A 25,890-nucleotide genomic window follows, 5' to 3' on the forward strand; every position below is an offset into this window, starting at 1 on the left:
AATTGAAATCTTCCCAAGCAATTTTTCTGACCACAATGCAGTAAGATTAGATCTCAATTACAGGAGAGAAATTATTAAAAATTCCAACATATGGAGACTGAACAACACGCTGCTGAATAACCAACAAATCACAGAAGAAATCAAAACAGAAATCAAAATTTGCATAGAAACAAATGAAAATGAAAACACAACAACATAAAACCTGTGGGACACTGTAAAAGCAGTGCTAAGGGGAAGCTTCACAGCAATACAGGCATACCTCAAGAAACAAGAAAAAAGTCAAATAGATAACCTAACTCTACACCTAAAGCAACTAGAAAAGGAAGAAATGAAGAACCCCAGGGTTAGTAGAAGAAAAGAAATCTTAAAAATTAGGGCAGAAATAAATGCAAAAGAAATAAAAGAGACCATAGCAAAAAGCCAAAAGCTGGTTCTTTGAGAGGATAAATAAAATTAACAAACCATTAGCCAGACTCATCAAGAAACAAAGGGAGAAAAATCAAATCAATAAAATTAGAAATGAAAATAGAGATCACAACAGACAACACAGAAATACAAATGATCATAAGAGACTACTATCAGCAATTATATGCCAATAAAATGGACAACGTGGAAGAAATGGACAAATTCTTAGAAAAGTACAACTTTCCAAAACTGAACCTGGAAGAAATAGAAAATCTTAACAGACCCATCACAAGCACGGAAATTGAAACTCTAATCAGAAATCGTCCAGCAAACAAAAGCCCAGGTCCAGACAGCTTCACAGATGAATTCTACAAAAAAATTTAGAGAAGAGTTAACACCTATCCTACTCAAACTCTTCCATAAAATTGCAGAGGAAGGTAAACTTCCAAACTCATTCTATGAGGCCACCATCACCCTAATACCCAAACCTGACAAGTCAAGTCAAGTCAAAGTCACTCAGTCGTGTCCGACTCTTGTGACCCCATGGATTACAGCCCGCAAGGTTCCTGTCCATGGGATTCTCCAGGCAAGAATACTGGAGTGGGTTGCCATTTCCTGACAAAGATGCTACAAATAAAAAGAATACAGGCCAATATCACTGATGAACATAGATGCAAAAATCCTCAACAAAATTCTATCAATCAGAATCCAACAACACATTTAAAAGATCATACACCATGACCAAGTGGGCTTTATCCCAGGGATGCAAGGATTCTTCAATATCTGCAAATCAATCAATGTAATACACCACATTAACAAACTGAAAAATAAAAGCCATATGATTATCTCAATAGATGCAGAGAAAGCCTTTGACAAAATTCAGCATCCATTTATGATAAAAACTCTCCAGAAAGCAGGAACAGAAGGAACATACCTCAACATAATAAAAGCTATATTTATCCGTGGCTCAGAGGTTAAAGCGTCTGCTTGCAATGTGGGAGACCTGGGTTCGATCCCTGGGTCGGGAAGATCCCCTGGAGAAGGAAATGGCAACCCACTCCAGTATTCTTGGGTGGAGAATCCCATGGACTGAGGAGGAGCCTGGTGGGCTACAGTCTATGGGGTCGCAAAGAGTCGGACACGACTGAACAACTTCACTTCCACTTTCACTTTAAAGTCAGGAACAAGACAAGGGTGCCCACTTTCACCACTACTATTCAACATAGTTTTGGAAGTTTTGGCCACAGCAATCAGAGCAGATAAAGAAATAAAAGGAATCCAAATTGGAAAAGAAGTAAAACTCTCACTGTTTGCAGATGACATGATCCTCTACGTAGAAAACCCTAAAGACACCACCAGAAAATTACTAGAACTAATCAATGAATATAGTAAAGTTGCAGGATATAAAATCAACACACAGAAATCCCTTGCATTCCTATACACTAATAATGAGAAAATAGAAAGAGAAATTAAGGAAACAATTCCATTCACCATTACAATGAAAAGAATAAAATACTAAGAATATATCTACCTAAAGAAACAAGACCTATATCTATAAAACTATAAAACACTGGTGAAAGAAATCAAAGAGGACACTAATAGATGGAGAAATATACCATGTTCATGGATCAGAAGAATCAATATAGCGAAAATAAGTATATTACCCAAAGCAATCTATAGATTCAATGCAATCCCTATCAAACTACCAACGGTATTTTTCACAGAGCTAGAACAAGTAATTTCACAATTTGTATGGAAATACAAAAAACCTCGAATAGCCAAAGCAATCTTGAGAAAGAAGAATGGAACTGGAGGAATCAACCTGCCTGACTTCAGGCTCTACTACAAAGCCACAGTCATCAAGACAGTATGGTACTGGCACAAAGACAGAAATATAGATCAATGGAACAAAATAGAAAGCCCAGAGATAAACCCACACACCTATGGACACCTTATCTTTGACAAAGGAGGCAAGACTATACAATGGAGAAAAGACAATCTCTTTAACAAGTGGTGCTGGGAAAACTGGTCAACCACTTGTAAAAGAATTAAACTAGAACACTTTCTAACACCATACACAAAAACAAACTCAAAATGGATTAAAGATCTAAATATAAGACCAGAAACTATAAAACTCCTAGGAGAACATAGGCAAAACCCTCTCCGACATACATCACAGCAGGATCCTCTATGACCCACCTCCCAGAATATTGGAAGTAAAAGCAAAAATAAACAATGGGACCTAATTAAAACTAAAAGCTTCTGCACAACAAAGGAAACTATAAGCAAGATGAAAAGACAGCCTTCAGAATGGGAGAAAATAATAGCAAATGAAGCAATTGACAAAGAATTAATCTCAAAAATATACAAGCAACTCCTACAGCTCAATTCCAGAAAAATAAACGACCCAATCAAAAAATGGGCCAAAGAACTAAACAGACATTTCTCCAAAGACATACAGGTGCTAAAAAAACACATGAAAAGATGCTCAACATCACTCATTATCAGAGAAATGCAAATCAAAACCACAATGAGGTACCATTTCATGCCAGTCAGAATGGCTACTATCCAAAAGTCTACAAGCAATAAATGCTGGAGAGAGTGTGGAGAAAAGGGAACCCTCTTACACTGTTGGTGGGAATGCAAACTAGTACAGCCACTATGGAGAACAGTGGAGATTCCTTAAAAAACTGGAATAGAACTGCCCATACAATCCATACATGACCACAGGAAAAACCATAGCCAATACAGTATACTAAAGCATATATATGGAATTTAGAAAGATGGTAATAATGTGAGAGTTGAACTGTGAAGAAAGCTGAGCGCCGAAGAATTGATGCTTTTAAACTGTGGTGTTGGAGAAGACTCTTGAGAGTCCCTTGGACTACAAGGAGATCCAACCAGTCTATTCTGAAGGAGATCAGCCCTGGGATTTCTTTGGAAGGAATGATGCTGAAGCTGAAACTCCAGTACTTTGGCCACCTCAGGTGAAGAGCTGACTCATTGGAAAAGACTCTGATGCTGGGAGGGATTGGGGGCAGGAGGAGAAGGGGATGACAGAGGATGAGATGGCTGGATGGCATCACTGACTCGATGGATGTGAGTCTCAGTGAACTCCAGGAGTTGGTGATGGACAGGGAGGCCCGGCGTGCTTCGATTCATGGGGTCGCAAAGAGTCGGACACAACTGAGTGACTGAACTGCACTGAACTGAATAGTAACCCTGTATGTGAGACAGCAAAAGAGATACAGATCTATAAAACAGTCTTTTGGACTCTGTGGGAGAGGGAGAGGGTGGGATGATTTGAGAGAATGGCATTGAAACATGTATAATATCATATGTGAAACAGATCGCCAGTCCAGGTTCAATGCATGGCACAGGATGCTCAGAGCTGGTGCACTGGGATGACCCAGAGGGATGGTATGGGGAGGGAGGTGAGAGGGAGGTTCAGGATGGGGAACATGTGTACACCCATGGTGGATTCATGTTGATGTATTGCAAAACCAATACAATATTGTAAAGTAATTAGCTTCCAATTAAAATAAATAAATTTATATTAAAAAAAAGAAGAAATGGGAATACCAGACCACCTGACCTGCCTCTTGAGAAATCTGTATGTGGGTCAGGAAGCAACAGTTAGAACTGGACATGGAACAACAGACTGGTTCTAAATACGAAAAGGAGTATGTCAAGGCTATATATTGTCACCCTGCTTATTTAACTTATATGCAGAGTACATTATGAGAAACGCTGGGCTGGAAGAAGCACAAGCTGGAATCAAGATTGCTGAGAGAAATATCAATAACCTCAGATATGCAGATGACACCACCCTTATGGCAGAAAGTGAAGAACTAAAGAGCCTCTTGATGAAAATTAAAGAGGAGAGTGAAAAAGTTGGCTTAAAGCTCAACACTCAGAAAACGAAGATAATGGCATCTGGTCCCATCACTTCATGGCAAAAAGATGGGGAAACAGCGCAAACAGTTGCAGACTTTTGGGAGGCTCCAAAATCGCTGCAGATGGTGACTTCAGCCATGAAATTAAAAGACGCTTACTCCTTGGAAGGAAAATTACGACCAACCTAGACAGCATATTATAAAGCAGAGACATTACTTTGCCAACAAAAGCCTGTCTAGTCAAAGCTATGGTTTTTCCAGTAGTCATGTATGGATGTGAGAGTTGGACTATAAAGAAAGTTAAGAAAATAAAGTCTGTCACTGTTTGCATTGTTTCCCCATCTATTTGCCATTAAGTGATGGGACCAGATGCCATGATCTTCATTTCTTGAATACTGAGTTTTAAGCCAGCTTTTTTACTCTCCTCTCTCACCTTCATCAAGTGGCTCTTTAGTTCCTCTTCACGTTCTGCCATTAGGGTGGTGTCATCTGCCTATCTGAGGTTATCACTATTTCTTCTGGCAATCTTGATTCCAACTTGAGCTTCATCCAGCCCAGCATTTCACATGATGTACTCAGCATATAAGTCAAATAAGGAGTGTTTTGGGCCTGAGCCCTAAACCTGTCAGGTCCACACTAACCCTAGTGAGGATCAGAACTAAATGTTGATGTTCTGATGTTGGAGGACACCCAGCTGATGTTGTAGGATTTGTTGGTGTGTAAAAAAAATTCCACACATTTGGTGTCAGCAGTATTGTATTTAAGTGAGTATGTAAAGAGAAACAGAATCTTTCCCTATGCATTGATACACCAAAATATAATCATTAACCCATAAAAGAAAACATAAAAAATAAACTTCTAAGTGCTCTTCTGTTTACATTTTTTATTCCCAAAGTTATTTGAAGCCTTCTACCATCTAAGAGATATTAGCCCTATTTCTTTCACCAAGAGAAAGAAGCACCGGCAAAATGTTTTGTCAGGCCTGATTCCCTTTTCTAAAACATATGTGGGAAATTAAAATACACCCAAGAGAAGGTAAATAGTTTTTCCAACCAATGACGACAGTCAAAGCACAGGTTTCTAATTAAGTCCATATTAATTTTTTGAACAGCAGAATAAACGGACTTCCAACCCATCCATTTTCTAATTGTTCTTCTCTGTTGATGTTATTAACCAGGGTTTGGAGTTTCAACGTATTTATTGAGCTGCTTCCTTAGGGATGTTTTCAAATTCTACTTCAACTCCATTAGGGTGCCAGAGTGATGTTTAATTTATGCTCCAGGGAAGAACAATTCTTTCTCTAAACCATTAGGGTAATAATTAGGTGCTTTGACTTCTCCTAAGTGAAAAGAAACTAAAAAGCCTCTTGATGAAAGTGAAAGAGGAGAGTGAAAAAGTTGGCTTAAAGCTCAACATTCAGAAAACGAAGATCATGGTATCTGGTCCCATCACTTCATGGGAAATAGATGGGGAAACAGAGGAAACAGTGTCAGACTTTATCTTTTTGGGCTCCAAAATCACTGCAGATGGCGATTGCAGCCATGAAATTAAAAGACGCTTACTCCTTGGAAGGAAAGTTATGACCAGCCTAGATAGCATATTCAAAAGCAGAGACATTACTTTGCCAACAAAGGTCCGTCTAGTCAAGGCTATGGTTTTTCCTGTGGTCATGTATGGATGTGAGAGTTGGACTGTGAAGAAGGCTGAGCACCAAAGAATTGATGCTTTTGAACTGTGGTGTTGGAGAAGACTCTTGAGAGTCCCTTGGACTGCAAGGAGATCCAACCAGTCCATTCTTAAAAAGATCAGTCCTGGGTCTTGTTTGGAAGGAATGGTGCTAAAGCTGAAACTCCAGTACTTTGGCCACCTCATGCGAAGAGTTGACTCATTGGAAAAGACTCTGATGCTGGGAAGGATTGGGGGCAGGAAGAGAAGGGGACGACAGAGGATGAGATGGCTGGATGGCATCACCAACTCGATGGATGTGAGTTTGAATGAACTCCAGGAGTTGGTGATGGACAGGGAGGCCTGGCGTGTGGCAATTCATGGGGTCGCAAAGAGTCACACATGACTGAGCGACTGAACTGAACTGAACTGAACTGAATATATTCTAAGGGCAACTTTCTGCAAGGCACCCAAGAGAGGAGGAGGAGCCTTGTTAGTTAAAGGGAGGCTTCCAAGTTGTTGAATATTTTGTATAACAACTTTCACACCCTGTATGATGAGACATTACACAACTAACTGAGGGCAGAGAAAAAGCCAGCAGCAGTCCAGCTGTTTCAATATGTCTTACATGCTTTGCAAATTCACTTTGCAATGGTCTTCAGTTACAGGGCCATTGCCCTTTAAAATGGTTATTCCTGAGTGTTATAGCAGCCTATGGTCAAACTAAAGTCTCCCAGAAATTCTCAAGAAATTGTGTTTGGGTTGAAAGGAAGTAAAACTATGTTTGGGTTGACATTTTTGTTACCTACTTTGTATGGCACTTTTTGTTAGCAGTTAGTCTCACAAAATATTATTTATCTTTAAAAAAATGCTTATCAGCCTTAGGAACAAGGAAATTAACACATCCTCAATCTAAAACCCTGCTAGCCTCCCTATCAAACATCATTTTCATGGGCAAAGAACTTCCAGTGGGATAAGCAGCCATCACCAGAGGGAAAAAAAAGCTCAAAAAAGATTAGTACAAGTGAAGTCTATACATTTTCAACTTACTGATGCTCTTAGTCTCTTAACCACAGTGAATGTGACTATGGGTGTTCATAATATCTCCCTCAGGGGGCCTCTAGGTAAAATCTTTACCCTTGTGAATGGCCAGACACGCCACAGCCCACCATGGTCCTCAGGAAGACAAACCAGATGTACGATGGAGAGAATGAAGTCAGCAAGGAGAAGTAAGCTCCCCACAGGAACGAGATGAACAAAATCTGAAGCAACAAAAGGAGACGTTAATTGGATCTGCCCCCATGGAAGGGCAGAAAGAAACTTAACTTCTGAAGGTAATTTTTAATTTTATCCAGATGTTTGCTTCTCTGTGGAGCTAAACTTTAGAGAACTCACTAATCTCTTATAATCATCAGAAAATATAATCCATATCATTTTATCGTCTGAAAGCCCCAACATTCTAAGTTTAGACCATTCATCAAAACTCGTTCAAGGTGTCTACCCTCATAGGTGGCAGGAAAGTGAACGTGTAAATCAGGATGCAAAGCTCACCCTCCCGGCAAACAGGGATGGCAGGACCACAACAAAACATGAGTATGAGAATATAAGGAGAATGAGTCTAAGGAGAAATTTTAAGGGATTTTCTTTTTTGTGTGACTATAAGAATAATAACAGTTTATAGCAGAAGATACGGAAAAAAGAAAAGATATAAAAATCACTTTTGCTTCTCCAACCCAGAGAAAATACTATTAACACAGTTTTACCCTATTTTCACTGATTCTAAGGGAAAATATATCCTTAATATTTGCAAAATATTCCAGTGAAAAGACATACCATAACACACATAATATAATGAAATGCACAAACCTTTCCCCTATATTGACTGTTGAGATGGTTTTATATTTTCCATTAAAATCAGCTGAGACACTGTGCATAAATCTTTGGGGTTCTCTGATGATCTAAATAGAATAGATTTCTGGAAGGCAAACTGTCAGGGAAAATGAGTATTCTCAAGATTCTTGGTTTATGCTGCCAAATTGATGTCAGAAAAATTATATCAATTGTACATGAGGGTGTTTGGACACTTGCAGTGTTCTTCAAGAAAAAGAAAAATTCCTTATGGATCTGACGTTTGATATGGCTTTGACAATGAAAAAAATTGTATATACATATATCTCGCTATGTAATTTTGTTTCTGATAACTCCTGTGATTGAACACTTTTCAAGGTTTCTTGACAATTTGTATGTCTCCTTTTGTAAAACGCCTTTTGTGCTCTCTACATTTTTTTTTTTTTTGCAAAACTTGTGTTTTCATATTCACTTGTCAAAATCTATGATATTTTGTGCACTTTGAAACACACATCCAAGCCTATGACTGTCCTCCTTTGTATTTACACCTAGAGAGGTCTTCCCCACCAAAAATCAGACAAGATAGATAGGTCTGGGTTTATCATCAGAAAACATAGTTCTGTGTCTTGATGTTGAATTTCAGTATGTATGACATCAAGCAAGTAGGTTAGTTTCAAAGCTATACCCAAGTTAACCAATGTGAAACTGCTTATGTTTATACACGCAGTCCCCACATTTTATCTGCTGTGTTCTAACTACGCACATCCATCCACGGCACAGCTGGACTACAGGGATCAGCTGTGGGGACAAAAATCTTGGGGAAAGATGACAAAGCAAAAAAGACAAGGTGTCAGAGAAGGACATTTCCATACTCTCTCACTTGGGTATTTATAGAAAAATGTCCGTGAAAGAAGAGCAGCAGTAGGACTTCCCTGGAGGTCAGGTGGCTAAGACTCCAACCTCCCAATGCAGGGGGCCCTGGTTTCATTCCGGGTCAGGGAACTAGATCCCGTACAATGCAACTAAGAGTTCACACACCACAGCTAAAGACCCTACACACCTCAACAAAGATCAAAGATCCTGTGTGCCCCAACCAAGACCTGCTGCAGCCAAATAAATAAATACCAAGAAAAGAAAAGCAGTGGTCACGTCACCACAAAGAAAATTCCAGATCACCCTTAAAGCCAGCCTACCTTCCAGCGGCCGTATCTGTCAGCCAAGAGGCCAAAGAGGACGCTGAACACCATGTAGCCAAAAAACACCATCTGGAGGTGGGGTGAGAAGAAGTTATCCTCTAAGCGGCATTTTTACAATATGCTAATTTACCGCATTAAGCATTCATCCGTCTAAACAAAGAAGATTGGAAATGTGGGTGGGGTTGGAAGTTGAAAAATAGGCTTTCACAAAACTCTCCCTGGACTCCTTTTTAAAATGTCAGAGGCTGATGATTCCCACACCTGAAACCATTGACACCAGGTAGAAGCAGGGGTCCTAGAAAAAAAAAAAAGCATCTCTTCCACAGGGAACTAATAAAAAAAATTCATATTTATACTTGAAAAACAAAAGCCATTCTTTTCTTCTGTGCGCTGTTCTCTCTAGGACATGACTGAAGGAGGGAAAAGCCAATGTTTTCAATGCCACGCCTGGGACGAATGCCATACCATAACAAAATCTAATCCTCAGCAACATGACAGAAATGAGCACAATGTGACACAGTCTGCATAAATCCAAATTCATTAACTACGAAGAGCTCTTGCTCTGGAGTAATTTTCTTTCTGATAATTGGTATTCACATGGCCTTTTTGTTTTTTGAAAGATGATGATCGTTGATGGCAAGATTTTCTGCCTCTTGTTGGGGTGTTAAAATTTTCCCTCCACCCTTCTATACTCTTCGGCTGGTCTAATAATTAAATTGATTTAAGATAAACTGACACATTGAGGGGCTCCCCAGGTGGTGCTAGTGGTAAAGAACCCACTTGCCAATGCAGGAGATGTAAGAGACACAGGTTTGGTCCCTGAGTCGGAAAGATCCCCTGGAGGAGGGCATGGCAACCCATTCCAGGACTTTTTTTTCTTTTTTCCACTGCAGTATTCTTGTCTAGAGAATCCCATGGACAGAGGAGCCTGGTGGGCTATAGTCCATATGGTGGCAAAGAGCTGGACACAACTGAAGCAACTTAGCATGCAAGACAGATTGAGAGGAGAAAAGCAAGTTTAATTTTGTTCATACAAGAATCCCATAAAATATAAGACCCAAGGGCACATTGGACAGTTGAGGCTTATATGCCACTTTGAGCTGAGGAACAGGAAGGCCCCCGGGACTTCAAAGGAGAGGAGGGTCATTCATAGGACAATGAGAAGAACAGATGTCTGGTAATTAGATGTCTGCACTGCCACATGGATAGGTCACTCAGATGAAAGTTATCTCTGGCAATAACTCTCTCTCTCTCTGAGCCAGGCTCCCTATCTAAATTCTTTTATGTAGTTAAGGGAAATGTAAAAGTTTCTCTTGAGTCTGCTTGGTCTCAAGTGTCTTCAGTTCAAAATAATCCACAGGCCAAAGCAGTATACTTTGGGGTCACATATTGTGCTCCCTTTTGGTTGTTGTTATTCAGTTGTGATGTCATGTCCACTCTTTTGCAACTTTATGGGCTGTAGCCTGCCAGGCTCCTCTGTCCTACAATTTTCCCAGACAAAAATACTCAGGTAGGTAGACATTCCCTTCTCCAGGTAATCTTCCCAACCCAGGGATCAAGCTCATGTCTTCTTCATGGGCAGGCAGATTCTATACCATCTGAGCCACTAGGGAAGCCCCCCCGCTCCCTTTTACTCTTCTTCTAATGGCCTTCCTTGTCAAATATATATCTCTTTTAATGTCAACTCTAGGTCAGCCACTTGATTTTTTTTTTTTAACTCATATCAGTTTGTGAATCCCCAAATTTGGCTAAGGCTCACTTTCTCTGATTTTTGTCTCTTCTGGGCTCCTGCTAGGGTCTGGAAAATGAGCAGTTCAAGGTTATCTCCCTAGAGGAAAAGAGAAAAGGGAGAAAGGCCTCAAATGCTAGATTGGGAACCAAAACAGCAGGTGGAGAGGGATTCCGTGGCCCTCCGCCAGGGGGATGAGGAAGGGGAACGGAAACCCCAGGTCCTCAGTTGCCTCATTCTCAGTACAGGAAGTGGGCACTCACCGTGGTCACTAGTGCCACCTGCCAGTTCTCCAGCTGCCATTCACAGCGGATGGCAGGAGACACAACCGCTATTAACATGATCTCCATGGCCTCGGCAACCTCAAAAAGAAGGAAGGAAAACACTGTGTCAAAGTGCTAGCCTGTTGTCACTGCCTCCCATGTCTGCCTGTCATCCTTCTAGTCCTAACCTCCTCCTTCCTGTCCCCCACTTAGGGAGGATCGACCTATTATATACCCACTCAGCCCTGCTAGTTGGATAAAGAAGCACAGAACAACTTTGGCTTTCATGGATGTAACATTCATGGTTTGAACAATTTTGAGAGGGTCCCTCAAGATTTATGACATGTATTCCCTTGTGATATTTCATGTTTTTGCATTTAACACAATGAGGGTGTTGTGTGGGGGCCATTTAGTTGGCAGATGACCCAAGTTATTCAGCAGCATCCACGTCAACCCAACATTGCTGTCCTATACTTGCCATCCTTGAGATCTCAGGGCATATCCTTTGCAAATGGATTGTTGAAATAGTCCCTGATTTCAAGAGGCTGCAATGGGGAGGCAAGATTCATGAAAGTTAGAAAATAAGCAATGAATACAAAACAGTAAGAGCTCATCATCGGGAAAGAATGACTGCTTAGTAAAATTAGTGTAAGATGTGTTACTAAATATTTATATTTTCTATTGAAAGAAATATCTTCCTCTGTCCATATCTTGTAATTCATTCCAGGATGAGCTGATCTCCCAGGGAAAGGAAGAAGTAGATGTTAGATTATAGAAATTCAATGCAATAATGAACAAGGAAGATTCCAAGATCATTCTGAGGTTTTCTGCCTGGAGGAAGAGATGAATAATGATATGATTGACAGGGACCAAAGGACATTAAGGGAAAAAAGGGAAATTATAGGGAGGGAAAGATGCATTTGTTGGAGATACATTCTATGAATAATAACAGGATATTTGTATGGGGTGTTTATTATGGTACTTCTTGTATTTGTGTAACTCGAAGGTCTGGGATGAAACAGGCATGGCTAATGTTAGCTAATATGCAGGAATTTGAAATATATCATAATGGCTCATCTCTCTCCTTGGAGAGTATTATAGTCATGTTTAGAATTCAAATAGTTGGTATGTTTTAGTCCAAAAAGTATCATGTGTAAGAGGTGGCCTGATGATCTCAGAAGAAAACTTAGGTATTAAACTTACCAAAGAGAGCAGTTAGGTAAGTATTAACCTGGACTCCACTCCTCTCAGGAGTCTTAGAAGGAAATAAGTCAATAAGGGATAAAGCTCTGTCCCACTCTGATTTAATAGCCGTATGGGAGAAGGATCAGCCAGAAGCTAGGGGCAGTCATGAAGGAGACGCACTGCAAAAGAAGATCTCAGAAGACCTTAGAGACGCCTGAGACCTAGGAGTCCTTGTCATGGACTGAGACTGTCGTGCTGCTGTTACACACACATCCCAGGCACGTGGGGCCCTGAACTCCAGCTACCTTCAGTGGCACCAACAAACCTTCAGGGGTGCCAGTTACAGGGTCGGTGAATCTATAATTACAGCAGGTATCCAGGTGACAGTTATGCATAAAATGTTGAGAACCATGCATCTAATTTGACTTAGAATGATACCATAGGTTTCTCCTCTCTTTTCAGTGTTTCAATTTAAACCTTTTTTTAAAAAAAATGAGTATTGACAAATGAACTTATTTACAAGACAGAAATAGACTCATGACATAGAAAATAAACTTATGGTTACCAGAAGGGAAAGGGCAGGAAAGGGATAAATTAGAAGTCTGGGATTAACAGATACACACTCCTATATCCAACTATAAATCAGCTCTAAGCACTCACCCCTGTGCTGCCCATGATCAGAAACAGGGCAATGTGGAAACGTCCGAATCCGATGGTCTCCACGGCTTCTTCCACGGTGAATGTCTTGGACTCTAACAAGGAAAAACAGAATGAAAGGAACAGCCCCTGTGGGGAGGCAATGTGTATGGATTATCACTCACTCTGGAGGATGTTGGAAAACCAATTTGTTGCTATAAAAATAGTAAATACAGAGAAGAGAGGGAATTCAACAGTAACTTGAGGACCAGAGACTTCTATGGTCCCCTTACCTCTCGGCTGTGGCTCTGGGGTCCCTAGGTTCAGCTCCCGAAGGCTAACGATAGTGACTGGCTCTGTCTGCTTGGCTGTCATCTTTCAAACGGTTTGGATTCCCCACACAGCTGTCCTACAGGAGACAGGAGAGGGAAGATGCAGGAAACTGGGGAAGGAAGAAGGAAAGAAAGAAAATCGAGTGCATATTCTCCTCTACTCTTCACAGAAAATCAGTACAGTAGGTATTGTAATTTATCACCATTTTACAAGTGGAAAACCTGCAACATGGAGAAGTTAAATCATGGAGAAGGTTGAATGGCCAAATGGAAGAATTGAGTTCTAATGGTTAGTAATCAACCTGAGTCGGGGCCAGGTGAGCTCTTGACAGTTTAACCAATAGTGTTCTCTGACTGGGAATGAGGGTGGGCTATGCTACAGAGAGATAATCACAATAGCCAATGCTTTACTGCTCCATAAATGCTATGGTTTACAGTATAATCAGGTATTACAGCGTGCTTTCTCACCTTATTTTCATTTAATTCTGACAGAAACCCATAAAGTTTCTTTTTATCCCTCCCACCTGGGATATTTAATCCTTAAAAAAAAAAGAAAAATTAACCCTAAACATTAAAACAAGAATAAAACAAGGAAAGCTGAAATTAGTGGGGAAAAATTTTAAATAGGTTTATAATAGTAATTTCATTCTACAGCCCTGGTAGGATAAACAGACACCCTAATCTATTCTCACTAATTATACTGTTAGCAATAATGTTGGTATCATTATTTTGACACAAGTACATATTGTAGCTTAAAGCAATTATGTTACTATTATTAGGAACCAAGATTTCAGTGTAAGAGAAAGAATATACAAAAATCAAAAGTTATGTGAACACTTTACTTTCTAATTTTGAATTGGAAATATCCATGAATTCATTATGTATTATAAACACACACACATATATATATACACATATACACACATATATATACATATAAAGAAGAAAAATTGCTGCAAAGAATTAAAGCCCAAAGATATAAAAATCCATTGTTCATAGGATTACTAAAATTGTAATCTCACTGATCATCTTTGGAGAACACTAAGAAAACAACTCATTCTGAAAACTAGTAAGTATCTTGCCTTTCTTGTACAAATTGTCTGTATTTTAGAGTAACCAAACAGTCTGTGAAAGAAAAGTATTCTTTCATTTCAGCTAAAACATACAGAAAGAAGGATGGAATTAAAGTTCATGATTTTGCAACTCCTAACAAAATAAAGGATCCGGGTAATGATCATCAATGGCTGATAAACTAGGTAAAAAGCTGATAGAGAACTTTATTCAAATAGATAAGACTGATAACACCCGTGACCCCATTGACATTGGCCCTTCATGCCACTGAAGATGATCAGAGGCAACGTGGCTCCTGATGAGAGGCACAAGGGAGGATACACAACATCAGCTGTGATGTAGTCTCCTAAGAAGAAACTGAACGTGAGTCTGATTGAGTTCCTAGCTCTACCTACCATTTTATACTTCTGTAGCTCAGAAGTACAGGACTTCCTTGCAGCTCAAATGGTAAAGAATCTGCCTGCGATACGGGAGAGCAAAGTTTGATCCCTGGCTCGGGAAGATCCCCTGGAGAAGAGTATGGCAATCCACTCCAGGATTCTTGCCTGGAGAAGTTCATGGACAGAGGTGCCTGGCAGGCTACAGTCAATGGGGTCGCAAGGAGTCGGACACGACTGAGCGACTAACACCCACACACCATTTTATACAGAGAATGAAGAAACGATGCTAAACTACACAACGTGGATGCAAAAAGAAAAATCCAAAATGCCAGAAGTTCTACAGGTTAATGACCCAACTTCTTCAGTAAATAAATGGAAAGAAAAAAAGAGGAGAGGAGAACCTACAGACTAACAGAAAAGAGACAAACCAACCAACCAAATAAATGAGTTAATTTGCCTGGATCTTCAGTCAAACAAATCAATTATAAAACAACAACAAGAGAATGAGATGACAAAGATGACAGAAAATCAGGGAAATTTAAGTTTGGAAGTTTGATGATATTAAAGAATTACTGAGGACATCATTAGCTGGGACAATGACATTATGGCTATGGTAGAAAAAATCCTTATATTTTAGAGATAGATGCTGAAATATTTAGATACAACAATGTTTGGGATTTGTTTTAAAATAATTCAATGGTGGGTTAGGAATAGAGTGCAGAAGGGGATGGACGTGTGGATGAAAAAAGAATGGCCTTATAGTAACAGTTATTTAAGGAGGGTAGTGGGTACACTGGGGTTTGACTGTCCTCTGCTTTTGCAGTTGTGTAACATTTTTCAAAATAAATAGTTTCAAAAAGGAGGTTCCGAGATTTGTATGTAACTTTTCCAATATCAGACCACTAGTAAGTAGCAAAAGCAGAACTCAAAGATCCCCTTTTCCCAGAACATAAATAGCTGCAGAGCAGTTGCAGAGAAGCAAGTCAAGGTCATCAGTGTTTGCCAAGTGCCACCTCTGTATCTTTGCGTGGGCTCCTGTGGAGGGTTTGTAGGAGCATCGGACACATTCCCTGCCCTAAGGAGCTTTTAATCTAGCTGGGGACACCAAAGATACACATAAAAACCATACTATAAAGTAGATATTATTTGTTTCCTTAAAACTCTGTCACAGACACACAAATATTCCAGATGGAAGAGAAATCAATAATGCTCAGAAATGAGTTCACGAAATCCTCTCTCCCAAAGGAGATCGTGAAAAGTACAAAAGGCTGTTATTTTCACAGAGTGGAAAACGTAAAAATAATTGGTCTCTTGGACCGTCTGAGAGGCTGAAATTCACAAAGGTGGAATGTTCCAGAAATTCCTAATGCTCTCTTTCCAAATGTTGTCCAAATACCTTTTGGAGAGGTGTTCTTTACCTGGTAACTTTTAAAAAACTTTTGAGAAAAAATCGCCTTTGGTTAATTATCAAAAGGACTTCAGTACACATTAAAAATTAGCTATGACTGAATATCATGTTTCCAGATGAAATGAAGTACTAACTTAACCAAAATATGACAATGAGATTACTCAGTGAGAATTAGATGGTGGTGATGGCTTTACAAACGTGTGACTATACTAAAAATCACTGCATTATATATACTCTAAAATGGTGAACTTTATTATATGTCAATTATATCCAATTTTTTTCCTCTAAAGAACAGCCATGCATATCATGACAGCGGACTTAAAAACTGAAAGTGAGTATGGCCACTAACAGTGTTAGAGTGGATCAGACAGTAAAGAATCTACCTGCAATGTGGGAGACCTGGGTTCAATCCCTGGGTTGGGACGATCCCCTGGAGGAGGGCATGGCAACCCACTCCAGTATTCTTGCCTGGAGAATCCCCATGGACAGAGGAGTCTGGCAGGCTACAATACATAGGGTTGCAAAGAGTCAGATGTGACTGAGAGACTAAGCACAGCACAGTGTTAGATAATAAAACAATTTGGTCTGGTGGGGAAAAAATTTTTAAAAATCCCAGTAAGTTCATCTTAAGTTCAGTTACAACTAAAATGCTTAACAGTAAATTCAATCTTCAACCAACACTTAATCTCTGCCAGTCAAGTTTTATGACTTCTCATAACAATCTAAACATGTTTCACAATTTCAACAATCATAAAGGTTTACATTTTAGAAGAGTAATAAAGCAGTCTTCCAGCGAGTCTGCTCACTAAAATACTGAGTGGCAGGAGGAGAAACCCAGGAAATCTACCACTTACTACCAAGTAGATGAGTTTTAATTTAACGTGTTTGTTTTAACCGATTAGGTAGCTCCATGGGTCATAAACACCCTACAAACTTCCCTTCTCTTATCAGCAAAGTGATTCATCACAGCCTGGCAAAAGCTGTCAGGTCCATGATAATTGCTTCAGAGTATCTCTTGAATTAAAGCTGATCGCGGGAAAGGAGATTCACATTTTTTATTTCATGTTTCTTTTCTTTAATGTATTCGGCTGCACCAAGTCTTAGTTGCAGCACTGGATCGTCAACCTTCACTGCGGCACGCGGGATCTTTCGTTGTGGCATGTAGGATCTAGTTCCCTGACCAGGGATCATACCCGAACCCCCTGCATTGGGAGCACAGAGCCTTGGCCACTGGATGGCCAGCAAAGTCCTCATCTATTTCTTGACTGAAGAAGAGAATCATAATATTTGCTTTCCATGATATGACAAGAACCATGCCCTCAAATTAAAACAAGTTACCATTTTCCTCTATTGAATTTGAAAAAATACAAAAGATCAATTATACCCAGTGTAGGAGCTCCCCTGGTGGTCCACTGCTTACGACTCTCTGCTTCCAATGGAGGGCGTGCAGGGTCCATCTCTGGTTGGGAACTAAGATCCCACATGCTGTGCGGTGCAACCAGAATAAACAAAAAACAACACTACCCAGGGTAAGTGAAACAGGCACTGACACTGATAGGAGAGTACACGGCTACAACCTTCCCAGAAGGCAGGTGGGCAAAGATGAAAGAATGTTGACTAAGCAGTTTCACTTCTCGGGTTCATCCTAATGAGGTAATCAAAAAGGTAGATGAAGATAGCGTGTATGAAAACGCAGCACACTGTTATTTTAACGCCGATTGTCGAGGAGTGACCAAACAAATTTTACTACAAAACACTCTTACAACAGAATGCCATTTAAAAGCTCTTAGGTGAAAGTCTATTTGGTGCTAAAAAGTATTTCCCCAAATATATGTACCTAAAGCACATATTCAATGATCCCAGTTCATAAAATTTCATTTAAATATGTACTTACATAGAAATTTCAGGAGATATGTCTGAAACTGTGTTTTGTCTTTCAACAAATATTTATTGAACACCACCATGTATCAGACAATAAAATATAGTGAAAAGGGTTCCTGTCCCCAAAGTACTTACAAACGGGGGATAAAGTCAAGTATTCAGGTGGGAGCCACGTGGCCCAGGGGTGGTAGGCAGAGGTTGCTCTGGCAACGTAAGGGAGGCCCTGCTCTGCCCAGTCCTGGGACCTAGGGCAGCCAGTCCTGAAGGACTGAGATCAGAAGGACGAGGATTTGGCCAAGAGGAAAAAGTGAGGAAAGAATTACCTGGCTGGTAGAATTTAGGGTGGCTTTTTCTTACTTCCTTTTATACTTTTCTGAATTATTTAATTTTTAGAAAGGCTATGTCTGTTACCATGAAAATTCTGGAAGAAATGAACCAATGAAGATGCACAGTTGATGTGTCATAGGGCTCCCTAAGTCACTGACCCCTGAGCCATGAGCCCCACCTGCCCTCCATCACTGGCCTTGACCTCCTGGGTCAGGATAGGCTCTTGACCTGGAAACAATCAAGTCATTGACTGGCCACAAGTCTACAAGGTGGCCGGGCACAGAAAGCCCCCATTGCTAGTGCTGGTGGTTGCACAATATTGTGTAACTAAATTATAAAACTAAATGCCACTGAACTGTTCGCTTTATAATTGCTGCAAAGGTAAATTTTATGTGTATTTTTTAGCATAATTTCAAAAATTAAAAGAACAAGAAGAGCCATTATATAGGTAATAGGTGTCTGTAGTTGATATAAACCATAAATTCAAGAAAAAGAATGTTAAGGTCCTAGTGGAATAACGAGCACATTATATAACCAGGCAATTCCCAACAGAAATTGCAAATAAAACTGGAAAATTGTTCACTTCTGTAGTAACTAACCAAGTTATAGAAATTAAAATCTTTAGGTATCCTCTGTGTGTGTGTGTGTGTGTATGTGTGTGTGCTTAGTCGCTCAGTCAGGTCTGACTCTTTGTGACTCCATGGACTGTAGCCCACCAGGCTCCTCTACCCATGGGGATTATCTGGGCAAGAATATTGTAGTGAGTTGCCATGCCCTCCTCCAGGGATCTTTCAAACCCAGGGATCGAACCCACATCTCCCACATTACAGGTGAATTCTTTACCATCTAAGCCATAAATTAAACATAGGAAGATGGAAGAAAGGAAGAAGAGAAGAGGGAGAGAGGGAAGAAGGAGAGAAGGGGAAGGAGGAAAGAAAAGGCAGGATAAAGGAGGGAAGGAAAGGGAAGGGGAAAGGGATGGAGAGAAGGAAGAAAAGGGGAGAAGAGGAATTAGAGGTGACAAGGAGGGAAGAAGGGAGAAGGAAGGGTGAGAGGAAGCAGGGAGGGAGAAAAGTAAGTCAGTAGCCATGGTGACATAGCGGCTGAAACTCTTCTGTTCCCTCGTCTGAAAATAAAAATAATACCCTCTACCTTCAGAAGCAGCCTGCTGCCCTCCCAGTGACAAGTCTTCCCTGAACCTTGCTTGTGGGCTGGCCACTGAGATACAGGTTGAGGTTGCTGGGGAAGGCTTCTGAGAAAGTCCTCTTTTGCCCTGTCTCCTCCCTGGGTCACAGAGACATGATGGTTGGTGCTTCAGCAGCCATTTTGGGTGGTGATACAAATATGAAGTTGGAAAGATGGAAACTCTCAGCTAAGTCTGAGCATAAGCTAGAAAAGAGCCTGGGACCTGACGACCATGACGCGGAGCTCTTCTACAGCTTTGAACTGTTCACCTCCAGACGTGTTTTCCATGGGGATAAAAGAAAGCTCTCTTTTGTTTGTACGTCTGTGTGTTTTCTTTAGGCTAGTCAAGTGAAGCAGTGGAGTAGAGAAGGAATAAAGAAGTCTGTAACTAGCTATGATTAATTGTAAACACCAGTATACTCAGACTAGCCAGGTATGTGTGATTTTCAGCTGATAAAGTTTCTTAAGTGCATTATGAGGATTAAATGAAATGATGCTTGTGTAATATGACACAGTGCCCACCGCAACACAAGCACTCATGCTGGCACTGTTTCTCATCAAAGTACCAACAAAATTTCTAAAATTTCACCACAGTCACAAGTCAGATGCACTCAGGGTAAGTTAAGCATCTACAGAGTTATCAAATATGTATTTCTCCAAAGGCAATTATTTCTAATATTCAGCCAACAAGAGAACACCTAGGACTCAAATGAAAGACTATCCAAACTGGAAGGGAGGGGTAGCTTGCTTCCTAAAATAGATTGATTGCACTTCAGGAGTCAACTTAAGTGGTGTTAGGAAGACCTCACATGTGCCATATGCCTATTGGAAAATAAGACCCAAAAAACTCCAATCAGATATTTAACACAACATCCACCCCTTTCAATCACCTTATGCTTACGAAGAGCAAAACAAAATGGATTAATTTTCACTAAAAATGATCTTGTTGTACATTGCTTTCAGTTGTAAAATCAGTGTATTTTACAGAAAGAAAGATCTTTTGAATACGGAAGAAACTAGGTGCTGCAGGGGTGAGATGCTGGACAAAAAAGTGGGCAGTCATGTGTGACTCACTCAAAGGAGTGAAGCTGTTCAGTTTCACCAACTGTAATATCAGTCTGTCTTGAAGACGTCTTGGCTCAAATGCAAGACCAGCCCTTGAAGATGGTCAAGACTCAGATGCATTCTCTACGTCAGTGGAGGTTGCTAAAGGGTGGGGGAAAAAAAAAATATATATATATATATATACCAACTACCTGCAACAGAAAAAGTCCTCATTCCTGCCCTGGTAAGTTATACAAGGCCTTCAACAGCAAGATTCCTTTGGTGGGGACATGCTGGTGGGGGGCGGGGGGCGCAGGGGTGTTGATAGGATATTTTTAGGATTTTGGTATTCACATTTGTGAATTATAAAGGGGCTTACACTCCAAGTCATTAAGAGGACACTCAAATATTAACTTGAAGTTAACAGATAAGGAAAGTATTCTCTGTTTTCTTGAGTTTCTGCCACAGTTTCATAAAATAAGCTTTCATAAACAGGACAAAATGCTTCAGAGATGGATATGAGTGAGAAATGTTACTGAGAGATAGAGCTTGTAATCTTAATGCTGAAATGGAACTTTGGAAGAGCTGAGTTGGCATTTTCTGTTCTTCGGCTCCCTAAGTCATTCTAAATCCCTTCTAGCCTAGAAAGAGGTTGGACAGATGGATGGATAGAGGGAGAGATGGAGTGATGGATGGAGGGACTGGTGGATGCATGGTGGATGGGCAACCTGTCAGACCAATTCAAAAGAATATGGATTAACGTGGGGGAAGACGCTCCACATCCTTCACTATCACTCCTGAAAATTTTCAGTGGAAAGTAATCATTGCCCGCCTTCAAAGAACTGACACATTAGGGATTCACTGTGAAACTCCAGGACTCAGAAGGAGTTCAGGTTTCATTAATGGACATTTTATTCTATTGCATTTTGCTGTGCTTAATTTTTTAGCCAGAGATGATTGGGCCATGTAGAGCTTTTAAAAACTGAACTTGTAACCCTGTGTATGAGACAGCAAAAGAGACACTGGTGTATAGATCAGTCTTATGGACTCTGTGGGAGAGGGAGAGGGAGAGGGTGGGGAGATTTGGGAGAATGGCATTGAAACATGTATAATATTATGTATGAAACGAGTCACCAGTCCAGGTCCGATGCAAGATACTGGATGCTTGGGGCTGGTGCACTGGGACGACCCAGAGGGAGGGTATGGGGAGGGAGGAGGGAGGAGGGTTCAGGATGGGGAGCACGAGTATACCTGTGGCGGATTCATTTTGATATTTGGCAAAACTAATACAATACTGTAAAGTTTAAAAATAAAATTAAAAAAATAAAAAAAAACTGAACTTGTGTGTGTGTGATGTAATTTGTTTGGCAATATCATCAGTAAGAAGAGCAAAATTGTTATACTTCATCTGTATTCAGCCAAGCACTAATGGTCAAATACCCTAAGCCCCCCCAGAGCAGGAAAAAACCCAGAACTATGTTGCCTGTCAGAGTTTCTTACCTCTGTATACTTCCTGGAAAACTTTCCTGTTTCGAGCTCTTTTTCTCTACCTTACTGCACCCAAGTCTTACACAGAAGCTGGGGCCTCTTGCGGGCTTCTGGACTTCCCTTTCCAAGAAGCCCGGCTCTCAGATCTTCTCTCCTCCTTTCGGCTCAGTTCCGTGAACAGATTCTTTGAAGAACAACCCTGCGTCCTGGGCTAATGAGTGACATTCAGGTCACACCCTCTTCTCAGCAGCCCTTCACCCAATCCCTTTTTAAAGAGGAAATTACATCTCTCATTGAGAAAGAGACTGCCAATCCTTGGAGGAAACTGTTATATCGATCCCAGAGAGACTGTGAATTTCTGAAAGAGCAGGGGTCCAGGCAAGGGGCAGAAGAGACAGTTTTGCTCCTTCACACCTGTTCTCACAGTCATCACTGTTTAGAATACAGGGCAAAAGACTGTGATTCACCTACGCATCACAGATTTTTAGATAGCCATTGAGAAGAGTGATGAACTGAGAACCTTGAAGCCATCTGGTGACCTTGGCAGCATGGGGACTTATGGACTTACAACTGCCACTTACACACAGCTTCGGTCTGTCCTCTCCTTCCACCGGTGCCATTGGCCGAACACCTCGTCCGTACCTGCTGCTCCATGACCGCACCTCCCTCCCCAACCCCGGGGTGGAGAGTGCTATTTACAGTTTGGCAATGAGAGGAACAACTCCATTTCCTGCCCAAGCGCACACCTGATGAAGTACCAAAGTGGGAACTCAGATACACATCTTCTGACTCCAACTATTATGCCTGGGCTCAGCCTGTTTTAATCACTAAAGTAATCCTTGTTGAGCACCTAACTGTGCCTTAAATTGTGCTGGACAAGTCGTGACACTTGACGTGGAAGGTGACATGGACACGTCCATGAGCACCAGTCAACCCCACAGTGCAGAGAGGCCAATGGGAGCTTAAAAAAAAAAGATCTGTCCAAAAGATGATTTTGCGTTTGGTCAGATCCTCTGAAATCTGATTATGAGTTAGAGGCTATGTAAAAGTGCTCTGTAAACTATAAAGCATGACACCATTGTTAATGACACTTAACTCTACCCATAGAGTTACCATGTGCTCGGTCGTGTCTGACTGTTTGTGACCCCGTGGACGGTAGCCCTCAAGGCTCCTCTGTCCATGGGATTCTCTAAGCAAGAATACTGGAGCAGGTTGGCATTTTCTCCAGTAGATCTTCCCAACCCAGGGGTCACATCTCCTGCATCTGCTGCATTCGCAGGTGGATTCTTTACCACTGAGTTACCTGAGAGCCCCATAGTTACCATAAAGACGGTAATGAATCTGGATAAAGGCCCTTCAGACTAGTTGACAGAACACATGTTATTCTACACCTGGCTCTCGGAAGTTTGCCAATGTGGGTGCCTAAGAAATGACTCTGGGGCCAACTGACCCAGAAAGCATCAGGACAGGCTCTCCGGCCATCTCCTTCCCTGCAAGCCATTTTCCAGAACCCACTGAAGCCTGTGGATCCCTTTCCCCAGTTACCCCGGCATAATGCACATTGAGAATAAACAAAATCACTGTTGAAGGTTGTCAAACTTCATTCCACAGGATTTAATGATTCAGAGAGCCACACCGGGGCCAGCCCTCCCTCTCAGCAGAGAATATTATCTGTTCTTCCTCACCTGGAGTGAAAATTCATGAGAAAGTTCCTAATCCTGTAAAGTTTAGCCCCAGACAAGGAAAAGAAGGTGTTTGAGGAAGGAGGAAATGAGGAATTAAAAAAAAAAAACATAATCCTTCCCTAGGATTTGTTTGTATAACTCTATTGTTTAGCTTTGGCCTATCATTATCAGTACTCAATTTTACAGAATAGTTTTCTTTAAAAAAAATCTTAAAGAAAGAGTGAATGCCCCAAAAGTTTAATTACATGAAAACATGAGTTTGGCACTCCCACTCCCCTCATTGCAATCATTTTAGTATTTGACAACAGGCTCCAAGTTGAAATGACTTGCCCGTGTAGTTTCTCTATGACATGGTGAAGTCATATCAAATCCCAGGGCTTACAGATAAATAATACAGGGCTTCCTGCCTCCAGTTAGTGAGAACAATCATTTCATTGATGGCCTTGCGCAGGCTGACTTTAAAGACAAGACGAAACTTCTTTCATTGGCACAGAGACTGGAACAGGAGGTGGCCAGACAGGTGGCCACAGCCTCCAGACGTGCAGCTACTCCTCAGCTGTCCCATCCAGGATTTGTTTGAAGGAGAATGGAGAGAACTTGTAACCAGCCCCAGTGTAGAACTTGTTTTGGAACTCCACCCTGTTGTTGGGGGCAAGGAGAAGGGGAATTGAACACAGAAATGAGAGGCTGGCAGCCGAAAGGGAGAAGCGGAAAGAGTGTAAAATCAAGCCCCAGGCGAGGAAGGCACCCCTGGCAGCCACCATAGGAATCCTGGGGTTTCGGGGCTTTATTTTCAAACCCTTCTCTTGCCTCCCCCTGACACCTTCTCTGCCCCCCATTTTCTCCAGGCCTTTACTAGTGACCTCAGGGACCACAGCACAACCTCCCCCAGATCCCCAACCACCAGGGAAGTCCTTTCTGGGCAGCACTGTCTGAAGAGATGGTCATGGGACAACGTACCACCATGTGGTACAGGCGGTTTGCTTCTATCCTAATATTAAACTGTGGGGCTTACCTAACTGCAGAACCACCAGAGCCTTGACTTACACTTTTATAACTTACATAACAGATACCACAAATGGTCACTTCTGTGTTATTATGTTGCAGAGTTCATTTCTTTAATGACATGGGTAAATATAATGTTATAGCCTCAGGCAGGGAAGGCTATGATTCTCTCAAATCAACAGGTGAGATGGAAAACCTTTTCTTTATGAACAGTGGCCACAGATGGAGGGAGGAAGCCTCAGTGAAGCTGAGAGTCTGGCCAGGACGTATGGGAAACCTGATGCTTCAGTAGAGAAGACATACCCAAAATTCTTGGCTGAAAAGTGACCCGGGAGAGAAACAGAAGCCTAAGCAAATGTTTGCATATTCATCAGTCCAGTGATGGCCAATTGCCTCTGGACACATCTATGCATGTCAAGGGCCTCCAGTGAGAGCCCTCCTCCTGGGGGGTACCCTCCTTGAGTTTCCCTTTTCCAAGAACTATTTGCCTGTTCTGTTGGTATAATTCCCACACTCAGCAACAAGGGCCAGAGAGCCCAGAATTGCTCAGCATCTCCCTCTGTGAGCCTTTCCAATCCGTCATCTTACCAACAGTTGGGGTGTCCCTTATGAAGCCAATTATAATAACAAATGAACATTTAAAAGGAGTGAATGGGAACTAACGTGTCTTCTAGAGCAGTCACTGTGTGTGTGTATATATAAGACATCATTTGGTATTACACCAAGAAGGGACTAAATTAAGGTTCCGAAAAGGCGCAGGAGTTGCTAATGTCACACAACAGGTCAGGATTTGAACCCAGTCAGCTAGCCCTCCCTCCCATCCACCCTCTTTCCCGAGTGAGCGTCTACTCTACAAGCAGGTCATACCAGTGCAGCCTCAGGGCATGCAGGAAAGCAGAGAGGCCCTCCATGATCAGAAGGATGGCTACCGTCAGAACAGCGAACACGGCAAAAATGATGAAGACCCCAACGAGTCCTCCCCAGCCTCGCGTGCGAAGGCCAATGTGCATCACCATTGTCCAGAGCACTTCAGACAGTTCTGCCAGACACAAGAGAAACACTCTCAACCACGTGGTTTACTGGGCAAATGCAGATTACTCTCATACAGTAATCCTGGATCTGTACACCCTACAATTCGGCAACTCCGCTCCCAAGTGGAGAACGTGGGCATCTACACCCTGGGTTACCTGCCTACGGTCATCTACAGCAGTTTTGGAGGAGTTTCCATCAAGAGGACAAGTGTATGATGGCACATTATTCA

The 25,890-nt window shown here is 41.3% G+C and overlaps 2 protein-coding genes across 11 annotated transcripts in view; both read right to left on the minus strand.

The window, feature by feature from the left end:
• The window catches only part of SVOPL (SVOP like), a 134,673-nt gene extending 111,065 nt beyond the window's left edge, over nt 1–23,608 (minus strand). Inside the window, exons 1-7 of one of the 6 annotated variants that reach the window (XM_024990677.2) lie at nt 21,952–23,605; nt 20,482–20,613; nt 13,117–13,232; nt 12,848–12,939; nt 11,003–11,101; nt 9,008–9,079; nt 7,104–7,228 (exon numbers count right to left, since the gene is read on the minus strand). In XM_024990677.2, the coding sequence (XP_024846445.1) occupies nt 7,104–7,228; nt 9,008–9,079; nt 11,003–11,101; nt 12,848–12,939; nt 13,117–13,198 (470 nt within the window). In that variant the 5' untranslated portion in view covers nt 13,199–13,232; nt 20,482–20,613; nt 21,952–23,605. Of the gene's footprint in view, nt 1–7,103; nt 7,229–9,007; nt 9,080–11,002; nt 11,102–12,847; nt 12,940–13,116; nt 13,233–20,481; nt 20,614–21,951 lie in introns of those variants that run through there. The other 5 variants (XM_024990678.2, XM_059885576.1, XM_059885578.1 and 2 more) reach the window with 5 other exon arrangements.
• The window catches only part of ATP6V0A4 (ATPase H+ transporting V0 subunit a4), a 71,357-nt gene continuing 68,987 nt past the window's right edge, over nt 23,521–25,890 (minus strand). For 4 of the 5 annotated variants that reach the window (XM_005205847.5, XM_015470770.3, XM_005205850.5 and 1 more), the window contains 2 exons: nt 25,497–25,668; nt 23,846–24,263 (listed from right to left, as the gene is read on the minus strand). In XM_005205847.5, coding sequence (XP_005205904.1) covers nt 24,170–24,263; nt 25,497–25,668 — 266 coding nt within the window. In that variant the 3' untranslated portion in view covers nt 23,846–24,169. Of the gene's footprint in view, nt 24,264–25,496; nt 25,669–25,890 lie in introns of all 5 variants that reach the window. The other variant, NM_001205851.2, reaches the window with a different exon arrangement.

The sequence above is a fragment of the Bos taurus genome, chromosome 4 (assembly GCF_002263795.3).
Source record: "Bos taurus isolate L1 Dominette 01449 registration number 42190680 breed Hereford chromosome 4, ARS-UCD2.0, whole genome shotgun sequence".
Classification (NCBI taxonomy): Eukaryota; Metazoa; Chordata; class Mammalia; order Artiodactyla; family Bovidae; genus Bos; species Bos taurus.